The sequence below is a fragment of the Cavia porcellus genome, unplaced genomic scaffold (assembly GCF_034190915.1).
Source record: "Cavia porcellus strain 051 isolate PalLab524CR breed Dunkin Hartley unplaced genomic scaffold, mCavPor4.1 scaffold_11, whole genome shotgun sequence".
Taxonomy (NCBI): Eukaryota; Metazoa; Chordata; class Mammalia; order Rodentia; family Caviidae; genus Cavia; species Cavia porcellus.
The window spans coordinates 15,797,815-15,817,210 of record NW_026947494.1 but is presented as its reverse complement, the minus strand read 5'-3'; the positions used below and the strand labels follow the sequence as shown (position 1 = coordinate 15,817,210).

The 19,396-nt window shown below is 35.1% G+C and overlaps 1 protein-coding gene across 5 annotated transcripts in view; it reads left to right on the top strand.

The window, feature by feature from the left end:
* Cdh18 (cadherin 18) overlaps positions 1-19,396 on the top strand; it is a 582,140-nt gene that overhangs the window by 379,701 nt on the left and 183,043 nt on the right. For all 5 annotated transcript variants that reach the window (XM_063258009.1, XM_063258007.1, XM_063258008.1 and 2 more), the window contains exon 3: positions 1,290-1,584. In XM_063258009.1, coding sequence (XP_063114079.1) covers positions 1,290-1,584 — 295 coding nt within the window. The remainder of the gene's footprint in view (positions 1-1,289; positions 1,585-19,396) is intronic.

Genomic DNA, 19,396 nt, shown 5'->3' with positions numbered 1-19,396 from the left:
AGCTGAATCTGGTCAAGAAATTTCTACCGAAGCTGTACAACTCACACATTTTTAAGAACGATATGAAATTATTCATGATGCACACACGGCAGTGCATCAGTCTTATTTCAGATGTCTGCTCTTCCCATAAAGATAGTCCCTTTTGCATTGTATCCCTTTTCTATACTTTATCTGCTGCAATCATCTTCCTAGAGTGAAGACATTTCAAAATAAACTTTTATAAAATTCACTTTAGTGTGACTAGAAAACTGAAAACACTTTGTAAATAGGTTAAATTTTTTCAGCATTTCCAAAGTCAGAAATGGCTAAAAGGTGAACAAATGAGGTGATGTCACCGATTATTCTACATGAAAGAAAAATGTTCAGATCTCTTGGGAGATACTCTTTGAATATATGTCTGTCTTTTACAAAATTCCAGTTATTACTAGCTAGAAATATAGCACTGACAGTCACGGAAATACATGACTGAAATTGAAATAAGTTAAACTAGAGTTTTAAATACAAGCTATATACAACTTAAAAACATTTATTGGTTACCTATTAATGTGTTAATTATTTTTGGTTTAGGACATCATTTTAATGAATTTTCATTTGACAAAGATTTTTAAATATTTGACTAATTAATTGATCATCAATTAATTAATTAATGTATCATTATATCTCAAAAGGAAACTAGGATTTATTAATTGCCTAAGTTTACCGCAACTAATTACATTTTTAGTTTAAGCTTTAAAATGTTTAAAGAAAAATAACACTAAATATTTTTAATTTTAAATGTAAATGTTTATAATAGAAAATAATGCTATCATTCAAGTTATGAATTTAATATGTCTTAAGTATGTGTCTTATGGAAATTTTAATAATTCATATGTAACCCAATTTGAGCTATCATATTTTCCTGTTTAAGATTGCAATATAATATTAATTAATTAAAAATAATATTCCCACATTATTCTCACAAGTATAGAAACAACATTGATGAAGCAGAAATTTATAGTCCAAGCCCTACACATTAGTGAAATATTGATTTAGCAAAATGGTAACTTGGGTCATTGTCTTTCAATAAATATAGCTTATCAGTAATTCTTATATTCATTATTGACTCTCAGACAAATCCTGATGAAAATATATACAGTCATGTATTAATAAAAAAGTTTTCAAAAATGACGGTATAATTATGCCAAACACAGCAGAGAGTAAAAGCCATTTGATTCGAGATAATGTCCAGGACATGTGATGTGAGGTTGGAGTACAGCTGCGTAAGAAATTGTTCCTTGTGTATTTTACAGCTGCACTCCAATTCAGACAAAGGGGATGGATCTGTCAAGTACATTCTTACTGGAGAAGGTGCGGGGACTATATTTATCATTGACGACACCACAGGGGACATCCACTCAACCAAGAGCCTCGACAGAGAGCAGAAGACTCACTACGTGCTGCACGCCCAGGCCATTGACAGACGGACCAACAAGCCTCTGGAACCCGAATCCGAGTTCATCATCAAAGTGCAAGACATCAACGACAATGCTCCCAAATTCACAGACGGGCCGTACATCGTCACCGTGCCTGAGATGTCAGATATGGGTGAGGAAATGTATCTTTATATTTTACAAATTATTGTACATTGTGTTGAAATTCCAAAAGTTACTTCTGGAAAAAAGTTTGTGAGTGAGTGTGTGTGTGTGTGTGTGTGTGTGTGTGTGTGTGTAGAAGTCTGGGGAAGTTTGAAAATGTGAATATTTTTGCCTAAGGATGAAGGACATTGAGTCCATTTCAGTATTTATTAAATTTAATCTTTCAACCTGTAAGTGTAGATAATGTTTTGATTTTAAAGAAACCATGAATTTTTCAAACATTTAAAAATTACAGTTTCATTTAAAGTGAAAAACTCCTGTAGGGTTTGCTTAATTGACACGGGTTTTCATTCACAAAAATTGTTGATGTATATTAAGAACATACCAACTCATTGAGTGTGACCCTGTGCATAGGGAAAGACTGTACAATATCTGGAATATTTTAGCTACATGTTTTCAGACTTATAGCTCCTAAATAAATTATAACAACATTAATTGTAGAAGAAGTTGTTGCACTAAACATTAAAACTTCCCACATATTCTTTAGCACCTCCATGTATTATTTATTTCAAAATATATGAAGATCCGGTGGAACACTTGAATGCAGTTTTAAAAATTTGCAAACTGGCAGAGAATGTTAGTTATTTTTCAAATGCATGTTTCTTTTATCTACTTGGCTATGTAACAGCTTAGGAAGAATTCCCTTCAGGTTCACCTGAATGCTGTGAATGCACCATTTTGATGAGCCATGAACCAGACCTTGAGTTTGTCTAATGTGAGGGAGCTTTTCGCCCACTCACAGAGTGATGTAGTCTGCCCGTTTTATTTTACTATTATCATATACATGAAATTTAATAAGGTGACTAAAATGAAAATCAGTGATCATAATAATTTTACTATCTTTGTGATAGTCTAAGATTGATTTTGAATAGATATTGTATGTGTTTAATTTTAATGTATACATATATAATACGCATGATGAATATTTTTATTTAAACACAAAAAGAACAAAAAACAAGGCAAAACAGAAGAAACAGTAGAAGTAATACAGAATTTCAAACAAAAATATTAACATTAAAAAATTACTAGTTGATAAGTTACATGTTGTCCTCTTAGAAATAGTTGTTCTAGTTAAAAATCACAGCAAAAATGTGGACACTCAAACACTGACAGTTACAGTCCATTCTTTTTAATGCTGTAATGGGAACTTAGTAATATGGTCATTTATCTTACATACTTGAATGACCATATAGTTATATATTTTAGAACAGTTTCCTTCCCTTTCATTTTTACAGTATTTATGTACTTAGGATCTTATTACTCTTTCAGTGTTTATACTGTTTTACACTAGAGAGACAATGTGATATGTACCACTGTGAGACTTTTTGTTTTACTTACGAGGATATTCTCAAGTTGCCTCCATTTATCTATGAAGGCCTAAAGATCATCCTTTTTATAACTAAGTAATATTCCATTGTATAAAAGTACCACATCTTTTCATCCACTCCACAATTGGTAGGCTGTTTGGTTGTTTCCAAGATTTAGCTATTACAATTGTGCTGCTATACACATGGGTGCACATACATCGCTGTGACATGACATTTTCAGTTTTTCTGGGAAAATACCCAGTAGGGGAACAGCTGAATTGAATGGAACTTCCAACCCTAGTCTTCTGAGAAATCTCCATATTGATTCCATAGTGGCTGCACCAGCCTACACTCCCATCAGCAGTGGACAAATGTTCCTTTTCCCCCACAGCCTCACCAACATTTGTTATCAGTTGTTATCATGATAGCAGCTATTCTTTCCAGAGTGAGATGATATCTCAATGCTGTTTTAATTTGCATTTATTGAATGACCAAGAGGGTGAGCATTTCTTCATGTATTTATTTGACATTTGTATATCTTCATATGTGAAATATGTGTTCATCTTAGATGTCCATTTTGAAAAGTGTCTGAATTTCAGGAGGTTATATTTTTCAATGCTTTATGGACTCTGGGTATAAGTCTTTTGTCTGAGGGATTGTCATTCTGTGGGGTTTCTTTTCACTTTGTTGGTGATTTCTTTTGAAGTGCAAAAACATTTAATAAGATGTGATCCCAGTTGTCAATTCTTTGAAGTGTTTCCTGTGTGGTTTGCGTTTTGTTCATGAACTCTCCACCTATGCCTAAATCCTCAAGTTTTCTACCAGTGTTGTCTTCCAAAAGATTTAGTGTTTCTGTTTTAATACTTAGATATTTGATTCATTTTTACTTTAATGCATAGTAATAGGCATGGGTCTAGTTTCAGTCTTCAGCATGTGGACAGCCAACATATCCAACACCATTTATTAAAGAGGTTATCCTATTTTCAATGAACATGTTTAGTGCATTGTCAAATATTAGGTGGCTGAGTATCTTTGTAGTTGTGTTTGTATCTTCTAATCTTTTATCTAATCTTTTATCTCCATTGATTTTAGAGAATTAACAAAATTGATAAACCTCTAGCCAATCTTACAAAGGAAAAAAAATTCTCTAATCTTTTATCTAATCTTTTATCTCCATTGATTCTCAGGTCTATTTCTTTGCCAATACCATGCTGATTTTATCACTGTGGCTTTGTACTATAGTTTCAGTCAGGAATTGAGTTGCCTCCTTTGTTGCCCAGAATTGCCTTTGCTATTCTAGGTTTATTCTGTTTCCAAATGAACTTTTTGAGTGTATTCTCTGGATCTTTAAGATATTGCAATGGTATTTTGATTGATTGTATTAAATCTGTATAACAGTTTTGAGAGTATTGACATTTTCAAAATGGCTCTTCCTAACCAAGAGCAAGGAATATCTTTCCATTTTCTAATATCCTCTGCAGTTTCTACTTTTAGAGTAGTATAATTTTCAGCAAATAGTCTTTTACATTCTTGGTTAGGTTGATTTCTGGATATTTCATTTTTTAGATGATATTGTGAAAGGCAATATTTCCATAATTTCTCTCTCAGTGAGTTTTCTGTTTGTGTACAGGAATGCTATTGATTTCTGAGTGTTGACGTTCTATCTTACTATGCTTCTGAATTTGTTTATTACCTCAAGCAGTCTTTTTATGGAGTATTTTGGGTCTTCTATGTAAAGTATCATGTCATCTGCAAATATTGATAATTATACTTTTTTCCTTTCCTATCTTTATTCCTTTTATTTCTTCCTCTTGTTTGATTGCCCTGGCTAATTTTCGAGAACTAAATTGAATAGGAGTGGTGATAGTGGACATCCTTGTCTTGTTCCTCATTTTAGTTTAAAGGCTTTCAGTGTTAGACAATTTATAATATTAGCTGTTGATTGATCATACCTTGCCTTTATGAAATTGAGGTAGATACCATCTATTCTGAGTTTTTCCGGGGTTTTAGCATGAGCAAGTGTTGGACTTTATCAAAAGTGTTTTCTGCATCTATTGAAATGATCTTGTGATATTAGTTTTTATCTCCATTGATGTGTATTACATTTACTGATTTTTGTATGTTAAACCATCCCTGCTTTCCTGGAATAAATCCCACTTGGTTGTGGAGTAAAATCTTCTTGATTTCCTGCATTCTATTTGCCATTGTTGTATTAAGAATCTTTGCTTCAATGTTCACTAGTGATATTGCCCTATAGTTCTCTTTTTTGATTGGGTCTATCTATGATTTTTTATTCAGCATACTTGCCTCCAAAATGAGTTACATGGGATTTCTTCTTTTTCAATTTCATTGGAGATTTTAACGAGTACTGGCCTCAAATCTTCTCTAAATTTTTTTTGTAGAATTCAGTTGTGAATCCATTAGGACCAGGGATTTTCTTCATTTGTAATTTTTAATCACATTTTCAATTTCACTAGCTGATATTGGGTTATTCAAAATTGCTATATATTGTTGATTGAGCTTTGATGATTCATATGTTCCTAGAAATCTGTCCATCTCCACTGTGTTTTCTACCCTATGCTGGTAGAGATGTTCAAAGTAGGTATTCTTGATCTTTTGAATTTCCATAGGATCTGTAGTGTTTTCCCACTTTTCAGTCCTTATTGTGTGAATTTGAGTTTTTTCTTTTTTTTTCCTTTATAGGGTTGGTTAGAGGTTTATCAATTTTGTTAATTCTCTTAAAAAATTCTTTGATTTGTTAATTCTTTGGATTTTTTAGTTTTAATGGCATTAATTTCTGGTCTGATCTTTAAAATTTCCTCTTTTCTATGAGCTTTAGGTTTGAACTGCTCTTCCTTTTCTAGAACCTGGAGATGTAGCATCGGGTTATTTATTTGTGCTTATTCTATCTTCCTGATGTGACTACCTATTGCTATATATTTCCCTCTTAGGACCACTTTCATTTGTCCCACAGGTTACAGTATGTTGTATCTGCATTTTCATTGAATTGCAAATATTGCTTTATTTCTTCTTCAAATTTTCTTTTAGCCCACTGGTTGTTCAGAAGGTTGTTATTTAATTTATATGTTTTGCAATTAATTTTGCAATTATTTTCCAATTTCAATACGCTATGATCAGATAATATGCATGGGATAATTTCATTCCCTTTGCATTTAGTTAAGAATGCTTTATGGGTTAATATATGGTCTATTTTGGAGAATGTCCCATGTGCAGCTGAGAAGAATGTATATTCTGATGCGGTTGGGTGGAACACTCTGTAGACATTTACACAGTCCATTTGCTCACGGGTATGATTCAGTTCTATTATTTTGTTGCTGATTTTTTTTGTCTAGTTGATCTATATCTTTGTGACAGCGGGGTATTAAGATCTCCTATTGCAACTGTGTTCTTGTGTATTGGGTTTTTCATGTGCATTAGTATTTGTCTTTATATTTAGGTGCTCCTGTGTTTGGTGCATATATATTTATAATTGTTAGCTTTTCTTCTTGAAGTTTTCCATTAACAACTATGCAGTAACCTTCTTTATCTCTTTTAATCCTTTTAGGTTTGAAGTTCACATTGTCTACAAACAGAATAGCTATCCCTGCTTATTTCTGGGTTCCTCTGGCATGGAATATTGTTTTTCATCCTTTGACTTTTAATCTATGACTTTTCTTTAGAGTCAGATGTGTTTCTTGTATAGAGAATATTGTGGGATCCTGTTTCTTGATCAATTCTGTCAACCTATTTCTCTTTATAGGTGAATTGAGGCCATATGTATTTATGGATATAACTTATATGTACTGGCTCAACTTTGTCATGTTATGTTCCTATTGTTTGTTTTCTACGTTTCCCTCTTCTTTAATTCCTTGCCCTGCCTGGTGGTGTTTTTCTGCTGTTGTTCTGGAGATTGTGGTCAGTTTTGTCTCTGTCTAGTATGTCTTTCAGTATTCTTCCTGGGTTAGGTTTGGTGGACATGAATTTCTTCTGTTGTTCTTTGTCATGGAAGTATATTGTTTCTTCATTAAATCTGAAAGAGACTTTTTCTGGATACATCAGTCTGAGTTGAAAGTTGTTTTTCTTTCAGGGCTTGGAATACTTCACTTCAAGCTTGTCTTGACTTGAAGGTTTAGCTCAAAATTCTGCCATGATTTGATGGGTTTTTCTTAATAGGTGAGTTGTGTTTTTTCTCTAACAGGTTTTAGTATTCTGTTTTTATTTTCTATGTCTGGGATTTTAATTATTATAAGTCTGGGTGTATATTTATGTTGATCATGATTGTTTGTGGTTCTATATGCTTCTCTTCTATGTCTAACAGATTTTTTATTCATGTTTTGGAAATTTTCTTCTATCATTTCTGTGAATATTTTGGCTATGCCATTTACATTGACTCTGCATCTTCACTGATGCCTATCAGTCATAAATTGTTTTTCTTGGCATCATCTTGAAGCTGCTGGATAGTCATTTTCATGCTGCTTGGTAGTTTTTAAAAGTTCTATCCTTTCATGATCACTAACTGTGATCTTGTCCTCAAGGTCCGCAATTCTATCCTCAGCTTCATTTAAAGGGTTTTGCCAGCTTACAATAAAGTTTCTGTTTCTTTGATATCTCTTTGAATTTGTTTCATAGATCTGTTTGTTTTCTATATTGTTCATTCAAGGTTTCAATCAATTTTCCATGTTCCTGTATTTTTTTAATCCATTTCTTCTCTGTCTATGCTGATCAACTCCTTTACTAAGATTGTTACTTCTGTCTTTACATAAGCATCTATTTCTAGGTGATTTCCTCTATAGTTTCATGAATTTGTTTATTTCATTTCCTATATTATTGGAGATTTCTTTTGCATGGCATTTAATATCCTCTATTTCAATATCACCCATATGTGCTCCTGATGGAATAGATGTTTGAGACTGTATTTTGCCTTTTCATTTTGTCATTTTCATCATTTGGGTAAATATTTGATCTTTCAACTCCAATAGTCTCAACTATCTGTAGTGTGAGTCCTAGTGTCCTACTGTGTAGTTAGTTGATGTTTGTCCAATTGCTGGGTACCACAATGAAGAGAAAAGCCAGTCACTTGAATTCCTCCTTTAGGGCCTGTTAAGTGAATCCTGTATTCTTGCTGGGCTAACTAGCCTAAAAATATTGATATAGGTCAACTCTTAGTTCCTGCTGTTGTTATGTCTTTAGGTTGGTTCAGGTCACCAGATCTCCCTGTCTACAGTTTTTGTGTCAGCTGAGGCCCTGCTGTGTCACTAGGTGTCTCATAAGCTCTTTTGATTTTCTCCAAGTTGGGGGAGGCCTTATTGGAGGACTCCTCAATCTTTGTGATGTTCTCTGTGTGGAGCAGGGGATCACCCACTCTCTTGCAAGGTTCACCAAGGTCTTACACTTAGAGGGAGCTTTTCTACTGCTTCTGTTTACCCATCTCTATTTTAGGGGCAAACTCACCAGTCTCACTGGACTCTTCTGAGGTTTTCTGTTTGGATGAGGGATCCTGAGTCTCCTATCAAGACAGCATGATAATCCACTGTATTGCAAGGTTCTGGGAGAACGGGTTGGAGCCAAAGGTCAACCACAGTATTAGGTCCAGGAGGTGAAGGGCCCATGATTTGAGCCCATAGTGGCAGTCAGGGGCCTCCCGGGTATGCTGGGCATAGGGGCGTGCCTTGCATGAGAAATATTATAGTTATTAATGAACTAACACTGTGAATTTGAACATAGTTTGAATAATCTTTCCTGATTGGAAATCCCAGCCTTTTTTAGTTTCCTTCTAAGAGCCAAGTAGCTCCTGCAGGTTTTAGAGGTTGGCAGATGAGGGTCTCAACAAGCATCTTAGAAAAGAAAGGAGTTACTCTTTGTGGAGCCCAGAAGAAAGGACCCAAGCTCAGCACCAAAAAGACTGGGGAGAGCCCTGGAATATATTCAGGTTTATGAGTTGCCATGGAGTGTTGAGGAAGAATTGACAGCCTTGGCATGGTGTACCTTAGTGTGCCAGAGTTCCTATGGAAACCCAGGAAGAGAATTTCCTGGCAAGAGAAAGCACTGAAAACCCCTTGACCAATCTCATCTATCTTAGAGAGAGTCCCAAGGCACCATCGTTGAAAAGCAAGGGGAAGATACATTTAAGAGCAAGAGCCATGGAACACCAGGAAATAAATTGTAAAGTGGCAATAAAAGAAAAGAGAAACCTAGCAGAGTAGACATGAGAGCTAGCATTTCATTCCTACAGGTATGGGGAATCCTGAGGCCCCGGGAAGATTAGTACACTGTGATCGGTGTTTCTTTTATTTAATGAGTTAGTTAATAACAGAAAAGAGTCTCAATATGGATTACAGTGATGAAGGATCACAAATCAGTCTCACCCATTATCTTGGTACTTGAGAATATATTTGGTATGAAGAAATAGATTAAGAATCACAAAAAATATAAAATAAGTTGAAATTGTGAGGAAAAGATATGAAATGTACAGAGCATATTTATTAGAGCTATCATGTGAACAACATGTATTTCAGGAGAGCAAATAAAAACAGAGTGAGAAGAAAAGATGTTTCTCTTTTGCTGGGCACAGGGGGCATGCCTGTAACTGCAGCACTCGGGGGGCTGAGTCAGGAGGACTGTTGTAAGTGCAAGGCTAGCCTGGGCTGCATAGTGAGCTCAAGGCCAGCCTAACCCTAGTGAGACACTGTCTCAGAAAAAGAAAGAAACCAACAAACAAAAAAGTAAAAAAAAATTCTCCCTTGGAATGAAGAATACCTTAAATTTACTTATTTCATAGAATTATTGAGTCACAGAAAACATTAATGAACCAATATTACAACTCATTAGACACAGAATAGATTTTGACTTCTAAGTAAATCATATATAAACATTAAGATTATACTTCATATATAAACATTAAAATACAAAATTACTTAAAATACCAGTAAAAGGTAGACAGTTTACTCCTAGATAGACTACAAGTGAAAGAATAAATTCACATATCCTTTGTCCAGTCAGACTATTATGAATCTGTGAGGTGAAAAATTATTTGGAGAAAGTTCCAAAAATAATACTACATTCTGCTTTGCTGCAGAAAAAAAATAAGACAATGGTTCAGCGTTCCACTTATCAGAAGCCATCATGTTTAAACTCCACAGGGAGCTGGGAATGAAGAATGGTCAATAGTCTTAAATTCTCTTACAGAGGCTGGATGACTAGTTCAAAAACTTTAATATCTAATACTGGTTCACAAAAGGATCATACCTGTTTGTTTTCTGTCCTACTATGGTTTCAGACAAGAATATATTAAAAAGAATAGTTTTGGTTAGCTGTAAAGTGAATATTGAAAATTTTATTTTATTAGTGTGTTTCTGTGTTTAAACCCACCACAGTGGAAAAAAGTGAAAACACAGAAATCTCCCTAATAGCACATAGTACACTCTGAGTGTATATAAATTGATGTGAAAGTTGGTGAATAGAAAGTCACTGTATCTTTTTTGCCTCCACATGGAAGAAAATAAATTGAATCAGATTTTAGAAATCAAAAGCTACTGACATTTCAGAACAAGGATCACTGGAAGCAAGTTTAAAAAAAAAAAACTTACCACTTGGCTAAATTTGTAAATGATGCCTTACTGAGATACAACTTCATTCATAAAGATTACATACAGTTGTTTGGGCATGGCAATGGCAGCATTTAATAGGTAGGTAGAAAGCTATATGGCTCTTAAATCCTAATTTATATACTGCATTGATTTTTATAGGAAAAATATCTTTGGCAATTTCCACTGTAAGACATTGCAGGGAATGAAACCCACAGCAGGTGGAAAACTAGAGGAGAGTGTTACAAGTCTGACATCCAGGACAGTCAGTTCCCTGCCAGTCAGGCTGAACTAAGTACTTTTACACAGAAATTGACTATTGGGCAAAGAAATAAGACAGTGCTTGTTCCCTTTGTGTACTAAGGGGTATGCAGCTTCACTTCTGCATAGGTAAGAAACCTCCACTTTGCAGGGTAACACCCTTCAGCTGTAGTTGTTGACCTCCCAGGACTCCTTCTCACCCAGGACTTGCCGTGTAGCCTAGTGCCAGTTGTAGAAGGTATGTGAGATCTAAGGGGAGATTCCTCCAGGAAAGGTACCGGTTTCATGATGGAAAGCTCTTTAACACACATGTGCCACCCTTTACCATTGCCCTTTATTGTTGTCTGTCATGGACATGTCATTTTAAGGGGAACACATTGGTAAAAACTAGCATAATAAAGTGGTAAAAGCACAAAAAAAAAAAAAAAAAAAAAAAAAAACCAACACAATGATTCTATCAGAGCACTGAGCTGATTTTCCAGTATGGAAAATAACTTTCCAGTGTAAGAAAATAAACTTCTTTCTAAATTTGTTAATTAGCCTTGAAACATTCACACTAAATTGAGTGCTTTCTAGTTTTTAATGGAAACCCATGAAATCAAGAAATGAATCTAATACTGAACGCCAAGGAATAGTGAGAAAGGGGCCACCTCCAGATCAGAAACAGGGATGCTGTTTCCCATTAAATGCCTGGGTTTGGGCATGATGAGTGAAATCCTCACTCCATTTCCCTTGAACTACTGCACAGGTACTTACAGTGTCACATAATTTTTGCAGTGGCAGTGATTTTACTTTATGGCTGAGATGAAACTGTCATATAATTTAAAGTATCTAAGTCCTGTTTGCCACCATCAAAAAGTAATCAGTTGTATCCACAGCAGTTCTGATGGGTGGATGATCAGAGATTGGCATTATAAATGTGGACTTTGAGTTTGGCAGAATACCTCAGATGATGATCACAAACACATCAGGGAGTTTTGTCAGAGTCTGTAACTAAACAATGATCACAGAAGCAACTACCTGGAAGACTTGCTGCATCCTCACTCTACACTAGGCATTGCATGAAATAAATACATTTTTCTGGGTTAAGCATGCATACATATATTAATTATGAAGTGATACTACAAATAATAAGCAAATCTCATAACAAAAGCATTATTCTACTAATAAATCTTCATTTAAAGATATACTGTGTTCTAAGACTGCAGAGTATCAATAATATACAGTAGGTAATAATACATTTCTCTACAGACGATTCCTAATAAAATCACTATTTTTACCCTGTACTCATTGAGCTTTGAATAATAGAGTCATTTGAAAACAATCCATATATTTCTCCAATTTTTTTCTAGAGAAAAAAATGTGAAAGCATTTTATTCATTGAATGTTATCATGATAGCTAGTAATACAATAGCAAAAAAAAAATACTGTCTTTGAGCAAACTACAAGTATATAAGGAGATATTTTCAATACTGTGCTCCATAAGCCAGTTCAGCTTGTGTGTTTGAGAAGACATTTTATGTGAATTATTCATAATGCACACAGGTTTATCAGTTAGAATAAGGGGAAAAATTGATTCTCTACCCAGAGGATAAAATGATGAAAAATAGGTTTTCTTCCTTGTAAGGTTGCAGTCCCCAGGAAGTGATGTGTGTGTATGTGTGTGTGTGTCTGTGTGTGTGTGTGTGTGTGTGTGTGTGTGTATGTGTATAAGAAGAAATATACAGGAGCTTCATTAAAATGGTTGATCCTGTATGATTTTATCAAACATGCTATGAGAACACAGAAAAGGCAATAGCAGAAACTTCCTAGGTATGTGAGGATTCATCATACTGCAAATTAATGGTGCTTAGCAGTGGTCGGCAAACCACTGGAGATAAGGCAGTTTGTAACAACTTCAATGAGACAATCATAATAAAGAGGTTGTGTATTTCTTAGGACATAAAACTTATACTGTAGTGGTTGTTAGAAATATGTTTAGTTTTTTGTTTGTTTGTTTGTTTGTTTGTTTAAGGGGAATTGCATACTGCTAAAGGAAAAGTTTTTGAATTTTTCCCACTACTGACATACCATGGAGAGCTGCTCTGAGCATTGTATGATGGCTAGCAACATCCTGGGCGTCTGTCCAGGATGCTCTAGCTGCCTCTGTTTCAGTAACAATGTGTGATGCTGCCACACATTGAAATTCCTCCTAGGAGGAAAACTGCTCTCAACTGAGAGTCACTGCTCCTAGGGAACATGCAAGATAAAGGGATTAAAAAAAAAAAAAAACCTGGAAGCAGACACATCAATTGGATATTAAAAAAAAAAAAATTATCGTCACTTGAATAGTACCAGAATATTCATGCTTATATATTTGATGACCAAAACATTTTTTATCTGATTACATAAAAAAATTTGATTTTTCAACAGTAATTGCCATATTAAAATTTTATCACAAAATATGAGCCTGAAATATTTTATATCTCTATCTCTATCACTATGTCTATATCTATCTACCTATATCTGGCTGTCTATCTCACCAGTACTAATACAGCAAAGGTGGCCTTATCAGACAGAGTTCTCATAAGGAATGGCATGAGAATGTCACAGAGCTTATAGATGTACCATCTCATGGTAACAAAAGCCAGTGTCTTAGTTACTTTTTACTCATTGCTGAGACAAAATACCTGAAGCCCAAAGTTGGGAGAGGAAAGGTTTATTTCTTACAGTTTTTGGAGGTTTCAGTCCACACTCAGTTGGCTCCAAGACAGGCAGGCATGGCTGGGCTGCAGTTCATGGCGGCCGCCAGAGCAAACTCAAACCAGCAAAGAGAAAGACACACCTTCTTCCTGCCATTACATCACATCCTGGTTCCACCCCTATGTGGGTGGAGCACTGACACCATCAATCCAAGCACTATACAATGAACCATCACGAATGAACAATGCAAACTCATGAGGCCTGGGGGACACAAACATAAACCATGACAGCCAGTATGATTCAAGAATCAGATTCTCTCCTTTTGCAACAACCCAATATTGAGAAATGTAACGGGGATTCCACAAGAAACACATTAATCCCTTGAAGTGGTGTCTCCAAGGAAGTAGACCCCTCTGCTGATCACCCCCACTCGGAAGCTTACCAGCTCAACACAATACAGACCACTTTTCCAGCACCTGTACCTTGAGCGAAACACTCAAGTTATACCAAACTATAGCAAAAATCTTTGTTACCTTTTATCAGTTAGTCTATGAAAATGTTAATTTTTATATTATTAAAAGCTCAGGGTTTTCATGTTTTCCAAAGTATTTTCTGTACTTCATTAAAAGCCTTTATTAGAAATTTATTAATATTTATGAAAAAATTCTCAAAGATTTAAGAATGTGATACATTGATAATTATTGTACTATATAGAGAAAACTAACCATGAGATACTGATTGTATTTCTGACTTTTGAGCCAGAAATCAAGCAAAAGTGTTACACTTTAGAAATGAATATACAATGAATAAAATCTTACTTGTCACTCATTTCAAAATTATCACATAGACTTTCTCAAGTGATCAAGATATTAAACCATATTGCCATATTGTTTCTGTGTTGTTTATTGGTCTTTTTTGGTAATGGGATTTGAACTCAGGACCTTGTGTTTGCCAGGTAGGGGCTCTACCATTGAGCTATATCTGCCTCCATTAAACCAATTGCAAGAATATTTATTACTATCAACAAAAAGTGTTATCACTTAATTGTGTCATCAATCCTTTTTCTTTAAAACTATAAAATTATGTTTCTCTTCTATGTTCATAAAAGTACAACCAAATCTGCAATTATAGTCTTGCTTTCATGACAATCATGATTTCTATTTTGTTATGAACTTAATTTGGTTATACTACAGTCACTGCAAGTTTTTAAAATGTGTTTTATACTTATAAATTATTTCAAAGAAAAATTGTACTAGATCACAATGCAATTTCACTAAAAATAAACTTCACATTTTCTTTTCTTTTCAAAGCAACATTTCTAGACTGAAATGTAAAATTCTCTAACTTCTCTGTACACAAACAAAACATAAATTCATTTAACACTACTTAAAAACGTCTAACAGTTTGTAACAGGTTATATAGACATAATGGTTTTTAATTGAGAGTAGAGAGAACCAAGTATTTTATCAGTATTATAAGTATACGACTTATAAACCTGAGGCTAAATAAAGCTCTAAAACTGAGTTAACTGAAGTTTTACTGAATGATATTTAAAATCCACTCAGTCCCCTTCCCAGGAGATGCACTGAAAGGTTTATAATGTTTTTCATGTCTCCATTTCCCCCCTCCAATCTCTAAAGCCCCAGACCTGCTTGGCTTGCAGCTGTGTTCTTTGTTGCCGAGAAACTAGAAGAGACACCAGCTGTGCTGACTTTATTGCACTGCTTGTTGGGGTACTGATTTAGTTCTGCCCAGGCATCTTGGGAGCTCCATGCTGGACATATGCCAGGACTCAAGCAGCCAGTTACAAACCATCACCCCGGGGCATAATCTGCACAATGAGATCATCCAATCCAGTGAGACTGTGGCTGCCATTCTGCGAAGTGCATCAGCGTGCCTATAAGGAATCACTTCAGAGCACTGATGACCATATACTTAAAAGGAAGCCTCATGATTTTTTTATTTATCTTTTCCTTCTCAGAACTTTCCTTCAGTGTCACGTTTTTGTAGCAAATAAATACACACTTTAGTTGCTCAAAATAGTACCCATTTTCTTTACTTGTGATTTTATGGGCTGGAATCAGTTCTGCTGGGAACACACAATTGGGCTGTATTTTCTGCTGATAGAAGCATGCCTCATTCACAAGCAGTGTCGGGTGGTGGCTGTGAACTATTCCATCTGAGTCTCAGCCGGGTGACTTACATCTGATAGAGAATCCCCTATTGGCTAGGAGCAGAGGCTAAACCACTTCACCTGCTTTCTAAGAGCTGCATTTCAAGAGATGAGAATAGAAACTTCAAGGATTTGGAAGAATCTTAGAAAATCTACTGTTTCATTTTGAGTGTGTGTTGTTGCTGCCTTCTCACTTGAAACAAAATAGACTATAAATATTTATGAATAAATACATGACTATGCACTCCACTTACAATTAAATCTGGAAAATAGTTCTGTGGAAACACAGGCTCTCGGTGTGTTTAGCATCAGTATTCTAATATCTGTTTTTTCTTTTTTTTTTTTAAAGCTCAATGTTGCATAGTAGAATAATGACCCATTTTACATTATGTGATTAAATTTATTCCTGTAAAACCAAGTAGAACCAAATAAAACAAGTTACTTTTCTCCTTTAGCTCCATAGTAGTTATAACTCAGCAGACTGAATTTGTTATAACCTGTGGATTTGTTTGTCCTTTTGATTTGTGTAAAAGGTACAGACGTAGAATACTCTGATAAAAGTGACCACACCACAATAGAAAATATTTAACTGTAGCAGATACATTCTTCTATGTAAACTGGATATGATGTATGCATAGTAATTTTACATATGACGATTTAGGAAATATGACAGTCAAAGTATGTTTTTCATGATTGTGCCCCTTAATATAGACACACACACACACACACACACACACACACACACACACATGTCCACACATATGCAATCAGTTCTGAAAACAGGTTTGGTACAGACATATAAATATCATAAAAGTATCATTAATGACATTTTCATACTGGCAAATAGAATATCTTTATTTCTTGAAATTTAGTTCTCTTAATGGAAATTATTTGTCTTTTAAAAGGAGCATAACTTAAATATCCTATTATGAGTTATCTTAAAGAATCCAAGATACTTTTAGCATTTATCACATTGAATTTTGAATTTAATTTGAATGTATCTGACATCATACCAGTCTGTAAGCCTCAAAATTACTCTTTCTTAATATCATGTGTAGCTCACAAAATATCTCCCTAAATATGTACTAAATAGGTATAATATAAATAGAATAAGCAAAAGCAAATGACATCTTTTTCCAAAGAGTTTGAGAGGTGTTACTTAGTATAATATGTTGTTTACATAACTCTTTTGGATGTAATTAATGTTTACCTGCTTTCCCTTCTTCCTCCTCGTCCTCCAACACCACCACGTCTTCCTCTTCCTCCTTTTCCAGCTCATCCTCCTCCACCTCTTCTTCCTTTAGCTCGTCTCTGCCTCTGCCTACCCTGATGCACCTGTTCTGCTACTGCTGTCCCCGGCTCCTCCTCTTCCTCTCCCACTGGGTCCTCTCCTCTTCCTCCTCCTGCTTCATCCGCTCTTTCTTCCCCTTTACCTCCTCTTCCTCTAGCCTCTTCTTCTATTATTTATAGCAATGGAGATGTCTTTGTATTGTCCTACAGTCAGAGCCCTTTGTATCCTTTTTCTTTCTTTTTTAAAAATCTTTTTTTTATTTTAATGAGAATAAAACGAAACAAAACAGAACAAAGCAAATCACAACAGAACAATACAAGCAACCTTCAAAACAAGACAACAGGAAATCAACAGTGGCTACTTTATTGTCTTGTTTCCTTTAAAATAGATGTTCATACCATCACACATAATAAAATTGAACAAAACAAAACAGTAAAATCAATTAAATAAAACAATGAAAACATGATAGGACTTAAAAGCAAGATAATATGAAGTAAAAAATGATTACCACAATATAGCCCATTATGTTCAAAATAGCTTCCTACACTACAGAGTAAAATCTAACCAAACAAGACAGAAAAAATCCAAATCTGACAAATTTGTGAAAATGATACAAGAGTTCAAGATTAGACAATAAGAAATTAACAGTGGTTACTACCTTCCCCACGGAAGTATTTCCTCCCCTATCACTTTCATAGTATCTGATGTGTTTTTTGGATCCCACTAACTCCTTCTGTTTTTTTGTGCTAGGTTTCTCCCATATGAGTTCAAACGGTTTCACCTATGAATATGATCTCCAGTTGCATCCGTTTACCTGCAAGAGCTTCGAGATTATCCTACTTTATAACTATGTAGCCTTCCTGTATATGAAAACACCATATCTTTCCTATCCATTCTGTGGCTGTTGACAAGTTATTCCTGCTTTTTGCTGGTCTCCTGTTTTGTGCAACAATTGTTTTCTCTCCTTTAATTTTCAGTCAATGAATTTCTATATGAGTCAAATGTATCTTTTGTGTACAGTGTATTGATGGATCTTGTTTCTTGATCCACTCTCATTATGTTTCATTTTATTGTTGCATTAAGACCATTTACATTAATGGCTACAACCAGCATACATCAGTTTGTCTCTGCCATGCTATTCTCCTGCTGTGGCCCTGCACTTTCCCTCTTCATTCAGTTGCTTGTCCTGTCCTCCTCTTCTGCTGCGCTTGGAACCGTGGTATTCTTTATGTCTCCCTAGAATATCCTTCAGCATTATCTGTGGGGTTGTTTTGGTGGTCATGAATTTCTTCAGTTGATCGTTATAATGGAAGTGTCTTATTTTTCCAATAATTTTGAAAGACAGATTTTCAGGATACACCAGTCTGGGTTAGAAGTCATTTTCTATCAGGATTTGAAACACTTCACTCCAAACTCTTATTGATTTGATGGTTTTCTTGCTATGATTCTAATCAGTTTTCCTCTATAGGTGATCTGTTTCTTTAACAGCTTTTAATATTCTGTTCTTCTGCTGAATTTCTGGCATCTTGATCATAATATGTCTCAACGTAGATTTATTTTGTTTATGGCTAATTGCAGCTCTATATGCCTCACTTATCTGTATACTGGATCATTTCCCCATGTTTGGAAATTTTACTGCTCTTACTTCTGTAAATATTCTTTTTTTTTTTTTTTTTCATTTGTGTTGACCTCTGTTTCTTCACTGATACCTATCACTTTTAAATTATTTCTCTTTGTGTCAGCCTGCATCCATTGAAATATTATTTCCTGGTTCCTGTTATTTCTAAGAGAGCTTTCCTTTCATGATTTCTAGCTGCAAGCCCGTCTTCAGGGTCTGAAAATCTATCTTCAGTCTCTTTCAAGTGGTTTTGCCAGCTTTTGACTGACATTTTCATATCCTGGATACCTCTGTGAATCTGTTGCATGCACTGTAATCCCTTTTTATATTGTTCCGTCAGTGTTTCCATTATCTTCATATACACCTCTTGTTTATCTATGTCTTCTTTAGATACGCAGAACAAATTTTCAGTTGTTTTGTGATTTTTTCTCTTACCTGAAGCATTATTTCTTATTGGATTACTTTTGCAGTCTCATGCAGTTGCTTCTTTATTTCACTTCCTATCCTCTTGGAGACTTCAGGTGTGTCACTTCCATTTGCTTCCGTTACTGTATCTTTCATACTTGTTCTATGTGGCTGAAAGTCTGAGATTGCACTTTGCTCCTTCATCTTGATATTCTTCTGGGTTCCACCCAACAAGCTGGTTGTGGAGTCCGAGGCATTTCCTACACTGGCTGCCCCTCCTTGGTGCAGGAGAATGGGACAGGCTCTGGGCTCCTCTGACCACAGGTTTACAGGACACAAGGAAGGCTTCCCCAGACCTGTGTAGCTACACTGGAGGTTCCTCAATGGCCAGAGTATGTGCTGATGGAGCTGGTTCTCTCAGCCTGTGTGTCTACACTGGACT